The sequence below is a fragment of the Gobio gobio genome (assembly GCF_949357685.1).
Source record: "Gobio gobio genome assembly, chromosome: 1".
NCBI lineage: Eukaryota > Metazoa > Chordata > Actinopteri > Cypriniformes > Gobionidae > Gobio > Gobio gobio.
Window position 1 is genome coordinate 37435895 of NC_137097.1, and position 16230 is coordinate 37452124.

The following is a 16230-nucleotide window of genomic DNA, read 5'->3' on the forward strand; positions in this document are numbered from 1 at the left end:
TAACAAACGGTGCTTTTCGGGTTTTTCAGGTACAGAATGAGTACAGTTTTCAGGTACAGAAAACTTGAATGCATTATTCACTGTATAAATGAATATTAGGATGTTAAATAAAGATTAAGATTAATAACAGACAGCAGCAGGTATATTAGGCTGCTGTCACTTCAAGACCTAATGCACAGATCCAATATAATGATATCGGATTTCGTTCCCAGGTGTTTACGTTCACTGAAAACGTATCCGACTGTATGTACTTGCCAAAACGAGAGCCCAAAGAGTACTTAATTCGGTGTTTGAAAATTAAGTACTGAGAAAGCGTTTGAGTACTCTCGCATTTTCTTCCATATTTAAAATTTATAAAGTAAAAATTCTAACTTCCGGCAGACCGTCTTCTCTATTCAATTTACGGAAAAAGTGTAACGCCTCGCGCAGTTCAAAATGCTTAAGCTACGTCTGATGACGGTAGACACCAGTTACGCTCTTTTATGGACTGCAAAAACAGAGCAACAGTCACTCCCTTATAAATCTTGGATTAGCCAGGACATTTTTTATTATAACTCCAATTGTGTTTGTCTGAAAGAAGAATGGCATATACACCTAGGATGGCTTGAGGCTGAGTAAATCATGGGCTAATTTTCATTTTTGGGTGAACTAACCCTTTAAACATTTGGAAATAATAGTTTTTCTTGCTGGCCCCGAGCCATTGGGCTGTCCTTATTGTCAAGCCCTGTTTTGTCTCATCTTCTCTTTGTGTATGACCCTTCTTTTATTGTTGTCTGTGTGTGTTTTTAAAGCAGGGTTTGTCTTTCCCCTCGGGCTCTGCTGCATTGTGCATTAGGTGGGCCAGTGCTTTTGGGGAAATAACGTCTGGATTCACAGCCGACTGCACTGGCTTTGATCAGGACCAGATGTAGAGCAGGATCTCCTGGAGAGACAGGCTTACTCATTAAGACAGGCTGTGATTGGATGACTCTCGAACCCGCAGACACGCTTTCAACACACCCACAGCATGTGGGATGCCATCAAAGCTTCACATGTGGAACAGACACATCATTGGCATTTCATCATGTGTTTTTATACTGTCCCAAAGGCATAAAACATGCCGGACGCAAGTAAATGAACGCAAATGTTCATAGTGAATCTGCATCTTCTGCATCCAATTTTATCTTTCAGGTCAGCTGCTCTCATGGGAGATCGACAGTTTAGTAGTTTCTAGAAATTAAAATCCCATGCTTTTTTTTTTTTCATAGAAAGTAGGGTTGCCCATCATCGTCCATCACGACTGACCGACATCACGATGGAGCGCCACCATCGTGATGCCACGCCCCCCATTGCAAGTATTGCGAGTGCGACACACTAATCCTAGTCTCTTCTATAGTTAATCTAAAAACTTTGCAGGGATTGCTCTGTAAAGTAAATAGAGAATATAACTACTGCATATATGCTATTTTAAATACTGTAGTCTATGCCAGAGACGTGACTAGTTAGTGTACGTGTACGTGACAGGATACACAAATATTGATTATGACATTGTTAGCCTCTTGTCTTTTTTACATGTCTTACACTGTGCATTTAACTTAAAATATTTAATTTTGTTCAAGAAAACGGCCCTCATTAATTAATTATTATTATTAGCCTATTGTATTGTCTCAGGAAATCTTGCTCATTGTCACACAGCTCTTCTGTGGCTCTTGCACTGAAGCGGCAGTTTAAGATAAACCCAGACTGCAGCGAACGTCAAATAACTTTTGTCTGGTTAATACTTTTAAAGACAATTTACCTTGGCCATAATGTCAAATCAAATGAAAGAATGAAGGAGATTCTGATAACACACATTTATTAAAGTTACACTGTGTAATTGTTTTAGTTTATTCTTAGCTAAAAACACTTAGTTCTTTCAAAAATATATGTGCTCATTAATGTATAATTACTTCTTTCAAGTAATAAAGTATTCTCGTAAGTTTATAATTTGCCATTGAAAATACATACGGGTAAGGGGTTCGAATGCGGGTCGCCATGTTGCCCCTCCATCTTGAAAGTACATTAGCCAAAGAGGGACATACCCGTAAATTCAAGCTTCGCCTTTCGCGTTTTAACACTCGATGGCACCGTGTCGAATGTGGACGAGGTCGAACTGGAAGCCATGTTAATCTTGGACTAAATCGGCCACCTTAGGAGTTAAAACGAAATCGGAATTGAGAGGAACAGAAACTAAAATTCACTGGATGGTCAAATACATTTTCTCCACTAGATGGGGGAAAATATCACACAGTGTAGCTTTAAAACACAGAAGAACAGCAAATCAAGAACAAGAAAATGGGAACAACACTCAGACCGAAACTTGGGATTTACATTTCACTTACAATTAGCAGCACAATTAACTTTTTGTCATGCAAAACATAGCATAGGCTACAAAATAAATTATGTTATTGAAATATTTTAAGGTGGTCATTTGAACTACACAAATGAAAGTTTAAAAAAACAATAATCGCGAAAAGTGCGTGTAAACTATTGTAAAGCCCAGAGGAGTCATTATTTGGGTTAGTAAAATAACAAAATTTATAGTTTTTAAGTAGAAAATAATATTTATATAAAGAGTGAAATAAAAAATGCTTAAAGGGTTACTTCAGTGATTTAGCATTAAGCTTTGTATCAGTATAAACCCGGTAGTATATTCAAATTATGGTACTTTTTCCCCCTCATATCCCCCTGAGACGAGAGAATTATGCATTATTTCTGGAAAAAAATTCTCAGATGATGCAAATATCGTAATTTTGCGTCATCTGAGGATTTTTTAGCCAGAGCCTAAAGACTACAGCCAGTAGAGGGAGCTGTTCCGCATGTTGTCAACCCACTCATAGGGGAGAGATCTCATCTCACTCACAGAATGTAAATGCGCACGGCTCGGCCTCTGGCATTCATAACGGAGCTGTGCAGAGAAAGTGAGTGTTTCAACTTTTCAATGAATTCCTATGAAAGTTTAGCTTCCATATGCGAATTGAGAAAGCGCCAGACTGGACATGCGTTGTAAATGACTGCCGCGCTTACCTCAGCTCTGTGCTCTCGTGCTGAATGAAATCTGACTCCTGCTCCTGCTCCTGCTGCGTTTGTCTCCTGACTTTCGTTCGGCTCACTCACACGTTATTGAGAAGACACATTCAGTCTTTAATTGTAGTGTTTATTCGCTGAACAAAATTATTGTATTATTATAAAAATGAAACCGACGTTGGGGTGGAGCCGCAGTGGGCAGCGAAGCAAGTGCATTCTGGTAGTTGTTGTCTTTCATCCCCATGAGACAAAAATAAATTTTCTGTCTTTTCACCGTCTAGAAGGCACCAAATTCTAAAATAATTTCACATTTCTACTACATAAATGACCCAGTTTAAATACAAAGCTTAATGCTAAATCACTGAAGTAACCCTTTAAAAGTGCACAACTCTTCTTAAGTGGAAGAAAGCTACGTTTTTTTCCCCTCACGTGCAACCTAGTGCGGATGAGTCATTAGTTGGGTTATTAAAATAACGAAATTATAGTTTTTAGAAAATAATAAAATAGAAAATAATATTTATGTTAAGAGATATAGTAAAATATACCCCCTCCTCCGACGATATCATCATCCATCGCAATGTTTTACTGTAAACATCGTCAACTGCCAATTTAGGGGACATCGCCCAATCCTAATAGATGGGTAACAGACCTGTTTTTGCTCAGGAGTTTTTGGTTCATGATAAACTTACCGTTGTCATCATATACACACCCCACAGCAAATCATGTTGTTCCAAACTTTCTTTTGTTTCTGACGTTCTCAGAAGATATTTTGAAGAATTGTGTTGTCCTTTTCTAAGAAAGTCATACAGGTTTGGAACAACATTAGAGTGAATTTTTATGTGAACTATCCATTTAAGTATATGCGTATTTGAAGGCCATTCACACCAAGGGCCCTGTTTACACCTGGTATTAAGATGCGTTTAGGTTGATTGGATCTTAAGTGGCTGATAATAAATAGAGGTGTAAACGGGGTCTAAAATGTTTTGAGCTTGTCCACTTTTGACCACTTCCAGAATTCAAAAAACATTTGACCGGATTGCTTTCATAAGCTGCGTTACCACCACAGGAACTTTTCCCAGGAACTAGGGACTTTTTGGTGGTACTCAACGTGTTTCGACCGCAGGAACCGGGGTCAAAAATGAAGTTCCAGGTAAAAGTTTCCCCCTCAAGACGGCCCTGCTCACGAGGTGGTACTTTTTCAAAGTTCAGGAACTTTCGGGGGTGGGATTTGGGCGCTGAACATGCTGATTGGTTGAGCTCACGCTGCATTTTATTTCAACCTAAACATCTGTTGCGGTGCGTGCAGTAAGAGATGTTTGCTATTCGAAACAACAATGGAGTTTAAAAAATATGACGATGGACCGACGGCGAGGTTCAGGCTTTAGTGTATTTGCGGAAGATGAAAACCGCTCAGTGGGCTCTGGAAAGTCGCGTGCAGTCCTACGTCACCGGACTTCACGGTACTTTAGACCACGATGGAAACAGACAGCAACAGGTCTGGGGGAAAAAAAGTTCCTGGGACAAATTGTTCCGGGTAATTTCAGTGGAAACGGGGCTATAGTGGCCCATGTGGTCGAATGTGTTCGAACAGCCATAAAAGACGCCTACTCTCCACCTACTGACTTAATGCAAACATTTAAACTTTGTCGGCTGAAGACCCAAGTTTGGTTTGAAGACGAAAAACGTACCAAGCACAATGTTCTCACACCATTGCTGATTTCTAACACACACTTGCAGCGTTTGGCGTGATCTTGCGGCTGCCAGAGCAGAAACGAAAGAAGTACCAGGTGTAAACCAAGCAGCAACCTTCCGGTCTCTCTCTTGAATCCAACACGGAAGTGACTTAAAGTGCAATTCATCGACTGGCCGCTAGAGACAGGCTCCAAAAGGGAGTCAATCCCATAGAAACGAGAGCGGCCTCTAGAGCAAAGTAAAAATTACATTTTAAATTCTAAATAATCTTGTAAGTCTCTTACTGTACATTGTTATTCTTGTTATGGTGTCGCTTATGTTAGATGGGTCATTGACATGACGTGCATATTTTTGTGTCCAAGTGCATTATTTCCTTTTAAAATAATTTGAGGCATATACCACTTTATTTTATAAAACCTATTTAGTTTGAATTAATTTTTATAATGTTTAAATAATGCATATTATTTTATGTTTGATTATCTTGCACCTCCAAAATGTCAGGTGGTGCAACTGTCCAAACAAATAAACAGACTAAGATTTAATAATATTAAAATTAAAAACGAAATACTATGGCATCATTTTCGGTTTGAAACCTTTTATATAAAAACATTTGATAAATATCAGTAGTTTTAAAAGCTGTTGAGATCATTGAAAAAACTTTTGTCCAGCAATATTCTCAAATGTCAGGGTGGCACAACTGCAAACATGGCTCTTTTATGATGAATTGACAAGGTAATAACAGTAAACATGATGATGCATCATCCAGAGGAGCCCAATTGATCCTTGTGGCAGAGAGAAATGGTAGATCTCGCTGGTAAAAATGGCTAAATTCAAGTATGGGTAGGTTGGTTGCTGCACTGGCAGGTGGTACAACTACAGTATATACATTCAACTATTTGGTTGTAACGCCTGACATAAAACCAGTCAAAACATGAATTTAAACGCTTTGAAATGTCATTTAACTGAAACTTGTTTAAACCCATTGTTTATGACTGAAAAATTAGATTTTTAAAAAACACCCTTTTTGAAGCTAAATATCAGTAGGTTATATATTTATATAAATATTTATTTATATATTTTATGTTTAACATGAAGTATAGGCCTTCCTCTACGTCACCTAGCAGCAGCAGCGCCGCGTGCAAAGACACAGAAAACGCCAGGCAGCTGACACGCAACAGAAACGCCATGCTCACGCCACGCTTGCAGTGTGTAGCCGGCTAAACCTGCTAATACAGTAAACCTGCCGCTTTCTGTCAAACAACAAAAGAAAAAGAGAAAATCACTCTTTATTGGCTTTATTATATATCACTGTATATTTAATTCATGTGAAGACTACTGTTTTTATTTCTAATATTTAATAACAAAGATAAATTAAAATAACAAAAATAATCATCCACCCCTAGTTCAGGTGTCTTTGTTTACCTGGATGTTCTTGATGTTAAGTTTTAGGTTGATACAACTATATATTACCAAGTCAAGCAAGAGTTTTTGGTATTTACACTAAACACTAAATTTTTCAACTAAACATCGAAATAAATCTAAATAATAAACTAAATTAACCATTTAAACTAAATTACTGATCGAATTATTGATCTAAAGCCCACACTGTCACTGTATGATAATTGAAATGAACTGATGACATCAGCGTTTTTTTCCAGAATGGCTATACGGCTGAATAAAATTATGCTGCATTATTTTCCTGTTTAACACTGTTCAAGATTCAAGATTCAAGATTCAAGAGTTTTATTTGTCACATACACAGTTATATACACAATATACAACTGGCAGTGAAATGTAAACAGGTCTGCTCCATGGACAGTGCAAATAACAGTTACAAGAAATTAAATAGAAATAGAATAAAATTAGAATAAAAAGTATTAACATAAGTAGAATTATAAATAAATCAAGTAAAAGATAAAAATAGGAAATAAGATAAAAATAAAAATATAAAAAATATGTGGATATGATAAGTGAGATAAACTGTAGACTTAAAAATAAGTGGTTAACATAAAATATATAATATGTATATATAAAGAAGTATAATGTGCAAGGTTTATTACAGGTTGTTACGCAGTAACAATAGGGACGTAAAGTGCAGTGCAATGGCAGTATGTGAATGTTAATGTTAAAAAACTGTATGTTTATGCGTGTGCGGGGTGAAGTGAAGTCACGTGACTGAGTTCAGGAGTCTGATGGCCTGGGGGAAGAAACTCCTCCTGAGTCTTTCAGTCTTTGCCATCAGGCTACGGAAGCGCTTACCAGATGTAAAGCTGCTTTGAAACAATCTACATTGTTAAAAGCGCTATATAAATAAAGTTGACTTGACTTGACTTGACTATTTAAATATTAGCATTACATTTTTTTGTTTTTGTTTACATTGATGTTCAAATTATATTTTTACTAAAACACTGCTGGTCACTTTCAGAAGTTGTAGCGATGCTTTTTTCCCCAGAAAGAATGTGAAACACAAATGGTATCATTCTCAGTTTATTTATTTATTTTTTATATAATTTAAATATATTTTACACTCTTAAAGCAATATCGTATTGCATATCGAATATCGCATTATTTAACAAGGATATCGCATATCACATTTTTCTTCAATATCACACAGCCCTTTGCCTTTCTGATTGTCGACTGATTGAATGCCTCCCTCTTTTCCCTGATATTACTATTAAAACCATACCTGCTCTGTCCTCTTTGCTTCTTATTAGGTATCTGGATATATTGGATTTTAAGGGCTAAAATTGCCCTGCTCTCCGCTCACAGTTTGATCTCAGAGCGTGTTTATAATATGCCTCAGTGGTATTAAATGTACCCGGATTTTGGCTGCAAGATAAGGCAGTGGCCATTCATTTGCAAAACCATTGCAGCCTCTTAGGAATTGTGGTCCTTCAAAAGATGCCACTGTGTTTTAATATTCATTGCTACAAGGAACCGTCTTGGTTTGTGTGTGTGTTCTGATATGAATGCAAAGAGGTTGCTCCTAGACATTCAGCCCTCACTCATGAATAATTTGATCAATCTTGCCACCCCTGAAAATTGAGCTTGTTTGCTATGAATGACTCGGGAGTGTTTTTGCCTCTCATCTGTCCATACTCACTTTCTCTTTCTCTCGTTTTTTACAGGGATTTCCTTCCCCGAGGCTCAGGCATCGTCACCCGCAGGCCTCTCATTCTGCAGCTAGTTAACAACAAAGCTGGTGAGTGTGTTAATGAGCACAACTGAACAAAGCCTTCTCAGGTACGTAATATGTATGCGGATGGTTGAAACAACATGCTTTCATGCTGCTTCATACACGGTGCCCATAATATTTAGTATGACAAAAATGTGTCACATCAAATGACACATCATGGGCCCTATGAAATCCATTTTACTTGTTTTGCCAAATTGCGTGTTTTCCGCTTTGATAAATGGTTCCGCTGTAATAATCAAAAAGGATGTCTAGACAATTGAATTCATAAAACTTTATCAATTTATAAAAAAAAGTTATGTAATAGTGCCCTATGAAGTATTTTTTTTATTTCTGTATTCTGTGTTTTATGATTTAATGCAAATGTTTTATTGAAAACAGTGGTAATCAAATGAATGTATAAAACATTAACAATTTAATTAATCTCATAAAATCTAATCAAATTAAATTTAAATAATTCATTTTTTTTGCCGAGCAAAGTACTGCGCAACAGGTTTAAATTAAAACATCAACTAAAAATCCTTTAAAAATGCAGTTTTAATAATTGTTAATAATTGTTGTTATTAGTTTGAGAAGTACATTCTACTGTACGATAGAAATATATTTCTGTCATAATTTCTTTGTTAAACCAAACTTTTATTTTGGCAGGCTGTTTTGGCAAGACTTTTGAGCTGCTGTGTGTATTTTACTATAGTTTTTATCAAATTAAAGTGTGAAATTTGGTTGCAAAAGTGACTCTCAGAGCAGCTTTGGAACTGAAGTTCATGCGTTCATCATGTCAACTGCACCACTCATTCACACAGACGCACCAATAACATGCATTCATATTTAAATAGCAGACTTTTAGTATAATATTCAAAGACACTTGTCCATTTCACGATTGATTGATTAAGGGTACGTTTACATGACAACAATGTACTAAAAACAGAAAAGTTTTCCCTTTATGCAAAGGTTTGAAAAGTTTTGCATACAGTCGACAACGTTGTCAAAACGATCCTCGTTCACACGGATCCGCACAAATTTCTAAACGTGCTGTATTATCATGCTATACCAGTAGTTGGCGATGTCAAGAAACACTATAAAGACGTGGGATGTGGCTGGAGCTGATGTGACGTGATGGCTAACAGACAGCAGACAAACGACAATCCACCTGTCACTCAAAATGGCCACGCACTTAATTATGCATAACTTTAATGCTTTATATAATATAAAAAAAATTCACCCCCTCACAGTTGCCATGAAGGGCAAAATTAGCCGTATAGACCAAAACCACAATTTGTACCAGGCTGTAGACATGTTTTTTTCTGCTGTAAAGTTGGGCATTTTAACATGGAGCTCAATGAGATTCTGCTCCCTTCTGGAGCCTGTCCCTAGCGGCCAGTTGATGAATTGCAGTTTAAGTCACTTCCGTATCCGCTTCAAGAGAAACTGGGGGAGGTTGCCGCTTGACACAAACACTTTCTTCTACAGAGTGGTGAATACAAACAATCAAGATGGAGAAAGCATCGAGCAAGAGAAGCATTAATAAACTAGTATCTTAATAAATCTTAATAAACCGTACAAACAAAGTCCTGTAGTCTGCCATTTAGGGCTGCAAAAAAATAGATTTTGACAATTGTTTAATCTAACGATAATTGGAACGACTAATCATTGATTATTTTGCTGATCAATCAGTAGGCTTCGATTGATTATTCCACTTTTTGCAATTAGTTGAAATAGAGTTAAACCTACTTTAACTAATAAATAAAACCAGGAAATCACTTCAGCTTTTGAAAATGTATTTGTAATTAATTTTGAGCCAACTGAATAGACCCAATTTCCTTCAGGTTTTCTTTCATCAATAGTCCAGATGTAATACATTTTTAAAAATGAGTACTGTCAAAATTAGCGTGTTAACGCATGCAATTATTTTTTTTCTTTCAGTTTAGCGCGTTTTTTACCTATTAAACGAAATTAACGCAGCGTTTTTAAACCTATTAAACGCAATTAACGCAGCGTCCGTTTTTTATGTAATTTTTTGGCTAGCTGTGCATTATATGATCACACTCTTATTCATGCAAATGCTTTTAAACCATTCAAGAGCGACAAGACAAAGAGAACGCGCTGACTGTGAATGTCCTGACACACACACAACGTGCACCAATCGAGTTCTCTTTCGTGCTTGAACGAGCAGAATTATGCCAACATTTTGTCCAGTATTCTCATAAGAGCCGTCTTAAATTAGTTAAATAATGTCTTTAATCTATATTTAATTTATAATTTATGCTGTTAAGACTGTACATTGTTTGATAACTTTATTCAATTTCTGTATATTTCCTAACCTGTTAGACAGAAGGCCACAGGTAAATATGACATTTATTATAATGGGTTTATGTAGCGATTGTATTAAATTCACTAAATTCACAATTATACTGTTATGTTGAATGTCTGTCATTTAATGTTTAAACAGTTAAAATATATCAGTGATACTGGCCTTTATTCATAAAAAAGATGCCATTACATCAAATATAAAAATTAAGTCTTTTATGTTGTTTCTACATTTATTTGAGTAACTGTGAAATTATTACAATATAAAATATTAAAAACATAGATGTTTTTAATTGCAAATAATTACAGAAATAATGTGCGATTAATTATGTTTTTTAATTTGTTTTATTTACAGCACTAGTTAAAATATGAATATGTAATATTGTGCATATTTTTTTTTAATAAATGCTCCTCTAGAGTAATTTTTTAACTAACTATCGAGTTTATTTGATCCGGGAGGGCTGCATTACAGGATTGCACTACAGCGCCCCACTGGTCAAACCGCATTATTGCAGGCTCTTCAAATAGGTCATACGTGACTCTGAACCACAAAACCAGTCATAAGGGTAATAAAAAAAAAAAAAGATCTTTATACATCAACTGAAAGCTGAACAAATAAGCTTTCCATTGATGCATGGTTAGGACAATGTTTGGCCGAGATGCAACTATTTGAAAATCTGGAATCTGAGGGTGGAAAAAAAATCTAAATATTGATAAATTCTCCTTTAAAGTTGTCCAAATGAAGTCCTTAGCAATGCATATTGCTACTAATAATACATTTTTTATATATTTACGGTAGGAAATTTACAAAATATCTTCACTGAACATGATCTTTACTTTTTTGGCATAAAAGAAAAATTTATAATTTTGACCCTTACAATGTATTGTTGAATATTGTCACAAAAACCCGTGCAACTTATGACTGGTTTTGTGGTCCAGGGTCACATATGAGATCAAAAGACTATTCGACACCAATATTTGTTGACAGTTTTTTATTGTCAACGTTATCAACAATGTTGACTAATTGTTTCAGCCCTACCACAAATGTTGTTTTGGTTGTCAAGAACTTGCACATGCCTGTAGACTAAACACGTAATATGCATGCGCATGACCTCACTGTTTCCCAATTTTTTGTGGTTTACACGGAGGCAATAACGGTATCATTTCCAGGCCCCCAAAACAGCGTTATCATGTAAATGAACATCCAAAACTTTGCCAATCCAACTTTTGACAAGTTCCATGACATTCCACGTTATACATAAACATGCTTTATCACATTCCAGTTTGAAAACAATAAAGAACAGTTATTTATTGCAGTTCCTGTTGCTAGTGGCACAATAATGATGCGCTTAATCTTTAACTAATAATGTCACTTTATTCAGATTACATACACAAGGCAGTTCTCCTCTGCAAACTCCCCTTCTAACATTTACATCTCTCAGCCACTTTACAAGCAATTATCATTCATATTGCTTCAGTATAATGTAGCGAGGACATGGAAGTGCAGATGGAGAATTAATTCAGACAGAAAGACATTACAGAACAAATTATCTTCCAAATGAGTGTAATTGACCGTAAAGGAGAACATAACAAAGCTGAACTGCTGTTGTCTGCTTCTAAACGCATAATATCTGTGGATGATTCACATGATTGGGAATCAAGAAACCATTCTTATAAAGAAACAGTTCCATTTTGAATTAATACTATTTTGTTTCTGCCATCTTCAACTGTTTTAGACACAATAGGGCTCAGACTAACATTTGAGAGCTCTCTTCTACAGATGGTGGTGCCAGCACCTGATTTGGTAGCAATGGGGGATTTTTAATCATATTGGTAATTTAATTGTAAAATTATTATTATTATTATTATTATTATTATTATTATTTTACATTTAATAAGGGTATTTATTTCTTGGAAAGGCACATTTGACAGTAAAGCACTGAGCTTGAGATGAGATGCAGATAAAATTAACTTTTAGTAACCTGTAAAAACCTGTAAAAAATTTTAAATGTTTTATCTTTGGTCATCTAATTAAAAATAACATTTAAATTGGATAATATTTAGAGCTTTGAAATTGTGAAAGTCCTTGAAAAGTGCTTGAATTTCACTCACAAAAAGTTGTATGTACCCTGAAATGAATAATGTAAAAATAATTTCAAAGTGGCCTTTCCAAAATTAACATGTGTGTTGCTCATACGTCATTATCATGGTCTCTCACACACCAGTTCTGCAAAAACGGCACATCATCCATCCATCCATCCATCATCTTCCGCTTATCCGGGGCCGGGTCGCGGGGGCAACAGTCTAAGCAGAGACGCCCAGACTTCCCTCTCTCTAGCCACTTCCTCCAGCTCTTCCGGGGGAACCCCGAGGCGTTCCCAGGCCAGCCGGGAGACAAAGTCCCTCCAGCGTGTCCTAGGTCTTCCCCGGGGCCTCCTCCCGGTGGGACGTGCCTGGAAAACCTCCCTGGGAAGGCGTCCAGGAGGCATCCGAAATAGATGCCCGTGCCACCTCAGCTGGCTCCTCTCGATGTGGAGGAGCAGCGGCTCTACTCCGAGTTCCTCCCGAGTGACTGAGCTTCTCACCCTATCTCTAAGGGAGCGCCCAGCCACCCTACGGAGAAAGCTCATTTCGGCCGCCTGTATCCGGGATCTTGTCCTTTCGGTCATGACCCACAGCTCATGACCATAGGTGAGAATAGGAACGTAGATTGACCGGTAAATCGAGAGCTTTGCCTTGCAGCTCAGCTCCTTCTTTACCACGACAGACCGGTACATCGACCGCATTACTGCAGAAGCTGCACCGATCCGTCTGTCAATCTCCCGTTCCATCCTCCCCTCACTCGTGAACAAGACCCCAAGATACCTGAACTCCTCCACTTGAGGCAGGAACTCTCCACCCACCTGAAGCGGGCAAGCCACCCTTTTCCGACTGAGAACCATGGCCTCGGACTTGGAGGTGCTGATTCTCATCCCAGCCGCTTCACACTCGGCCGCAAACCGTCCCAGTGCACGCTGAAGGTCCTGGCTCGAGGAAGCCAACACGACAACATCATCCGCAAAAAGCAGTGACGAAATCGTGTGGTCCCCAAACCGGACACTCTCCGGCCCTTGGCTGCGACTAGAAATTCTGTCCATAAAAATTATGAACAGAACCGGTGACAAAGGGCAGCCCTGCCGGAGTCCAACATGCACCGGGAACAAGTCTGACTTACTGCCGGCAATGCGGACCAAGCTCCTGCTCTGGTCGTACAGGGACCGAACAGCCCTAAGCAGGGGGCCGCCGACCCCATACTCCCAGAGCACCCCCCACAGAATGCCACGGGGAACACAGTCGAATGCCTTCTCCAAATCCACAAAACACATGTGGACTGGTTGGGCAAACTCCCATGAACCCCCCAGCACCCTGGAAAGGGTATAGAGTTGGTCCAGTGTTCCACGACCGGGACGAAAACCACACTGTTCCTCCTGAATCCGAGGTTCCACTATCGGCCGAATTCTCCTCTCCAGTACCCTGGCATAGACTTTCCCGGGGAGGCTGAGAAGTGTGATCCCCCTATAGTTGGAACACACTCTCCGGTCCCCCTTCTTGAAAAGAGGGACCACCACCCCGGTCTGCCAGTCCAGAGGTACTGTTTCCGACCGCCACGCGATGTTGCAGAGGCGTGTCAGCCAAGACAGCCCCAGAACATCCAGAGACTTGAGGTACTCAGGGCGGATCTCATCCAACCCCGGTGCCTTGCCACCGAGGAGCTTTTTAACCACCTCGATGACTTCAGCCCGGGTGATGGACCAGTCCACCTCTGAGTCCCCAGCCACTGCTTCCTCAACGGAAGACATGTCGGTGGGATTGAGGAGATCCTCGAAGTATTCCTTCCACCGCCCGACGATATCCCCAGTTGAGGTCAACAGGTGCCCATCTCCACTGTAAACAGTGTTGGTAGGGCACTGCTTCCCCCTCCTGAGGCGTCGAACGGTTTGCCAGAATCTCTTCGAGGCCGACCAATAGTCTTTCTCCATGGCCTCACCAAACTCCTCCCAGGCCCGATTTTTTTGCCTCCACGACTACCCGGGCTGCAGTCCGCTTGGCCTGCCGGTACCGGTCAGCTGCCTCCGGAGTCCCACAAGCCATCCAGGCCCGATAGGACTCCTTCTTCAGCTTGACGGCATCCCTTACTTCCGGTGTCCACCACCGGGTTCGGGGATTGCCGCCTCGACAGGCACCAGAGACCTTACGGCCACAGCTCCGAGCGGCCGCAGCGAAAATGGAGGTGGAGAACATGGTCCACTCGGACTCAATATCTCCAGTCTCCCTCGGGATCCGGTCAAAGTTCTGCCGGAGGTGGGAGTTGAAGATCTCTCTGACAGGGGGCTCGGCCAAACGTTCCCAACAGACCCTCACAGTACGTTTGGGTCTGCCGGGTCTGTCCAGCTTCCTCCCCCGCCATCGGATCCAACTCACCACCAGGTGGTGATCAGTTGACAGCTCCGCCCCTCTCTTCACCCGAGTGTCCAAGACATATGGCCGAAGGTCTGATGACACGACCACAAAGTCGATCATCGACCTCCGGCCTAGGGTGTCCTGGTGCCACGTGCACTGATGGACACCCTTATGCTTGAACATGGTGTTCGTTATGGATCGAAAGCGGGCACTTTTCACTTAAATGTTTTTTATTTAATATTTTGTATTTTTAGGGAATTTTATGGTGCTGAATTATATTTATGCTTTATGCTTAATTCTTTCCCTGCCAGAGATTTAAAAAAAAGTTGCCAGTCACCGCCAAGGTTTTTGATAATTTTCACAAAAATGCAATGGCCCATAGAATATTTTGTTGTATGAATACCTTTTTCATCAACACTTAAATATGGGTAAGTTTCATTAAAAAAAAAGCAACATTTTGAACAAAAAGCTGAGAAAATCATTTTTGTCATCAAATTTGTCAAAGACTGCATCCAGATCAGATTCAGAACGATGATCAAACACAGATGGAGTAGACCGAGTCCACCAACACCCCTAATGCTTGCACAGTCGCCCTGGGTCGACATTTCATTCAGTAACATTAGATCGTTTTGATTTATATGATGTTTAATGTTGATGATCACGTTATTTTACATATGCATTTGCGTACAAACGATCGCTTGCTTTTTTGCTTCTTCTTCTCCTGTGTTTTGAGGAGGAGATTCTGTACTCATTCAGAAGATGCGTAATAATAGCACCCCCCCCCCCCCCCCCCCCCATCGTATAACAGTGAAAGCACGGAAAATTCCTTGTTTGGCAGGGAAAGAGTTAAGATCAGACTAACATTTGATGTCTTTTCAAAGAAGACACTTGCCAGATTATTGCTGAAGTGACAAATCTTTAAAAGGGAAGTTTAAAAAAGTTACAGAAATTTACCTTTATTGTTTTGAAAAGTGCACAAAAATACGATTTAAAATTTTCATATGAAATGTATGTTTTCCAAAACACGTTTTACTCTAAGACTGCAAGAAAATCAAAGTCATATATCTAAACAAGTTGTGTTCAAAATTTGACCTTGATATCTCAAAAAATTTGCTTTTAAGCATTACGTTTCCACTAAATTAAATTTGTCTCCCACTCAAGGGGTCATTTTTAACCGCGAGAAATAAAAGTGTGACTCTTTTTTTTTTTTTTCAGGACCATTTAACCTTTTCGAATCGTGTCCATGATTTTTTTGTGTGTGTGTTCACATAGCAAGTTTCGTACCATTCCTACCAAAAAACAAACAAATTTCAGTCAAAAATGACCGAAGAGCACCAGAGGGTTATGGTTGTAGTTAACTATAATAACCCTGGTGTGAAATGGATTATGGTTGTAGTTAACTATAATAACCCTGGTGTGAAATGTTTAGCCTACATTTTATGGCAGTGAAAGGGTAAAAATACCACTATATGGTTTCATATCTAGTTTGCCTTGATGCTGAAATGTCATCCGCCCATCTCCCTATCACTCTAAACCACACTCTCCATCTCTCT

General features: G+C 39.0%; 1 protein-coding gene across 7 annotated transcripts in view; it reads left to right on the forward strand.

Annotated features, from left to right (window-relative positions):
• Positions 1-16230, forward strand: part of dnm2a (dynamin 2a) — a 77030-nt gene that overhangs the window by 26497 nt on the left and 34303 nt on the right. For all 7 annotated transcript variants that reach the window (XM_079835955.1, XM_079835958.1, XM_079835952.1 and 4 more), the window contains exon 2: positions 7866-7939. In XM_079835955.1, coding sequence (XP_079692081.1) covers positions 7866-7939 — 74 coding nt within the window. The remainder of the gene's footprint in view (positions 1-7865; positions 7940-16230) is intronic.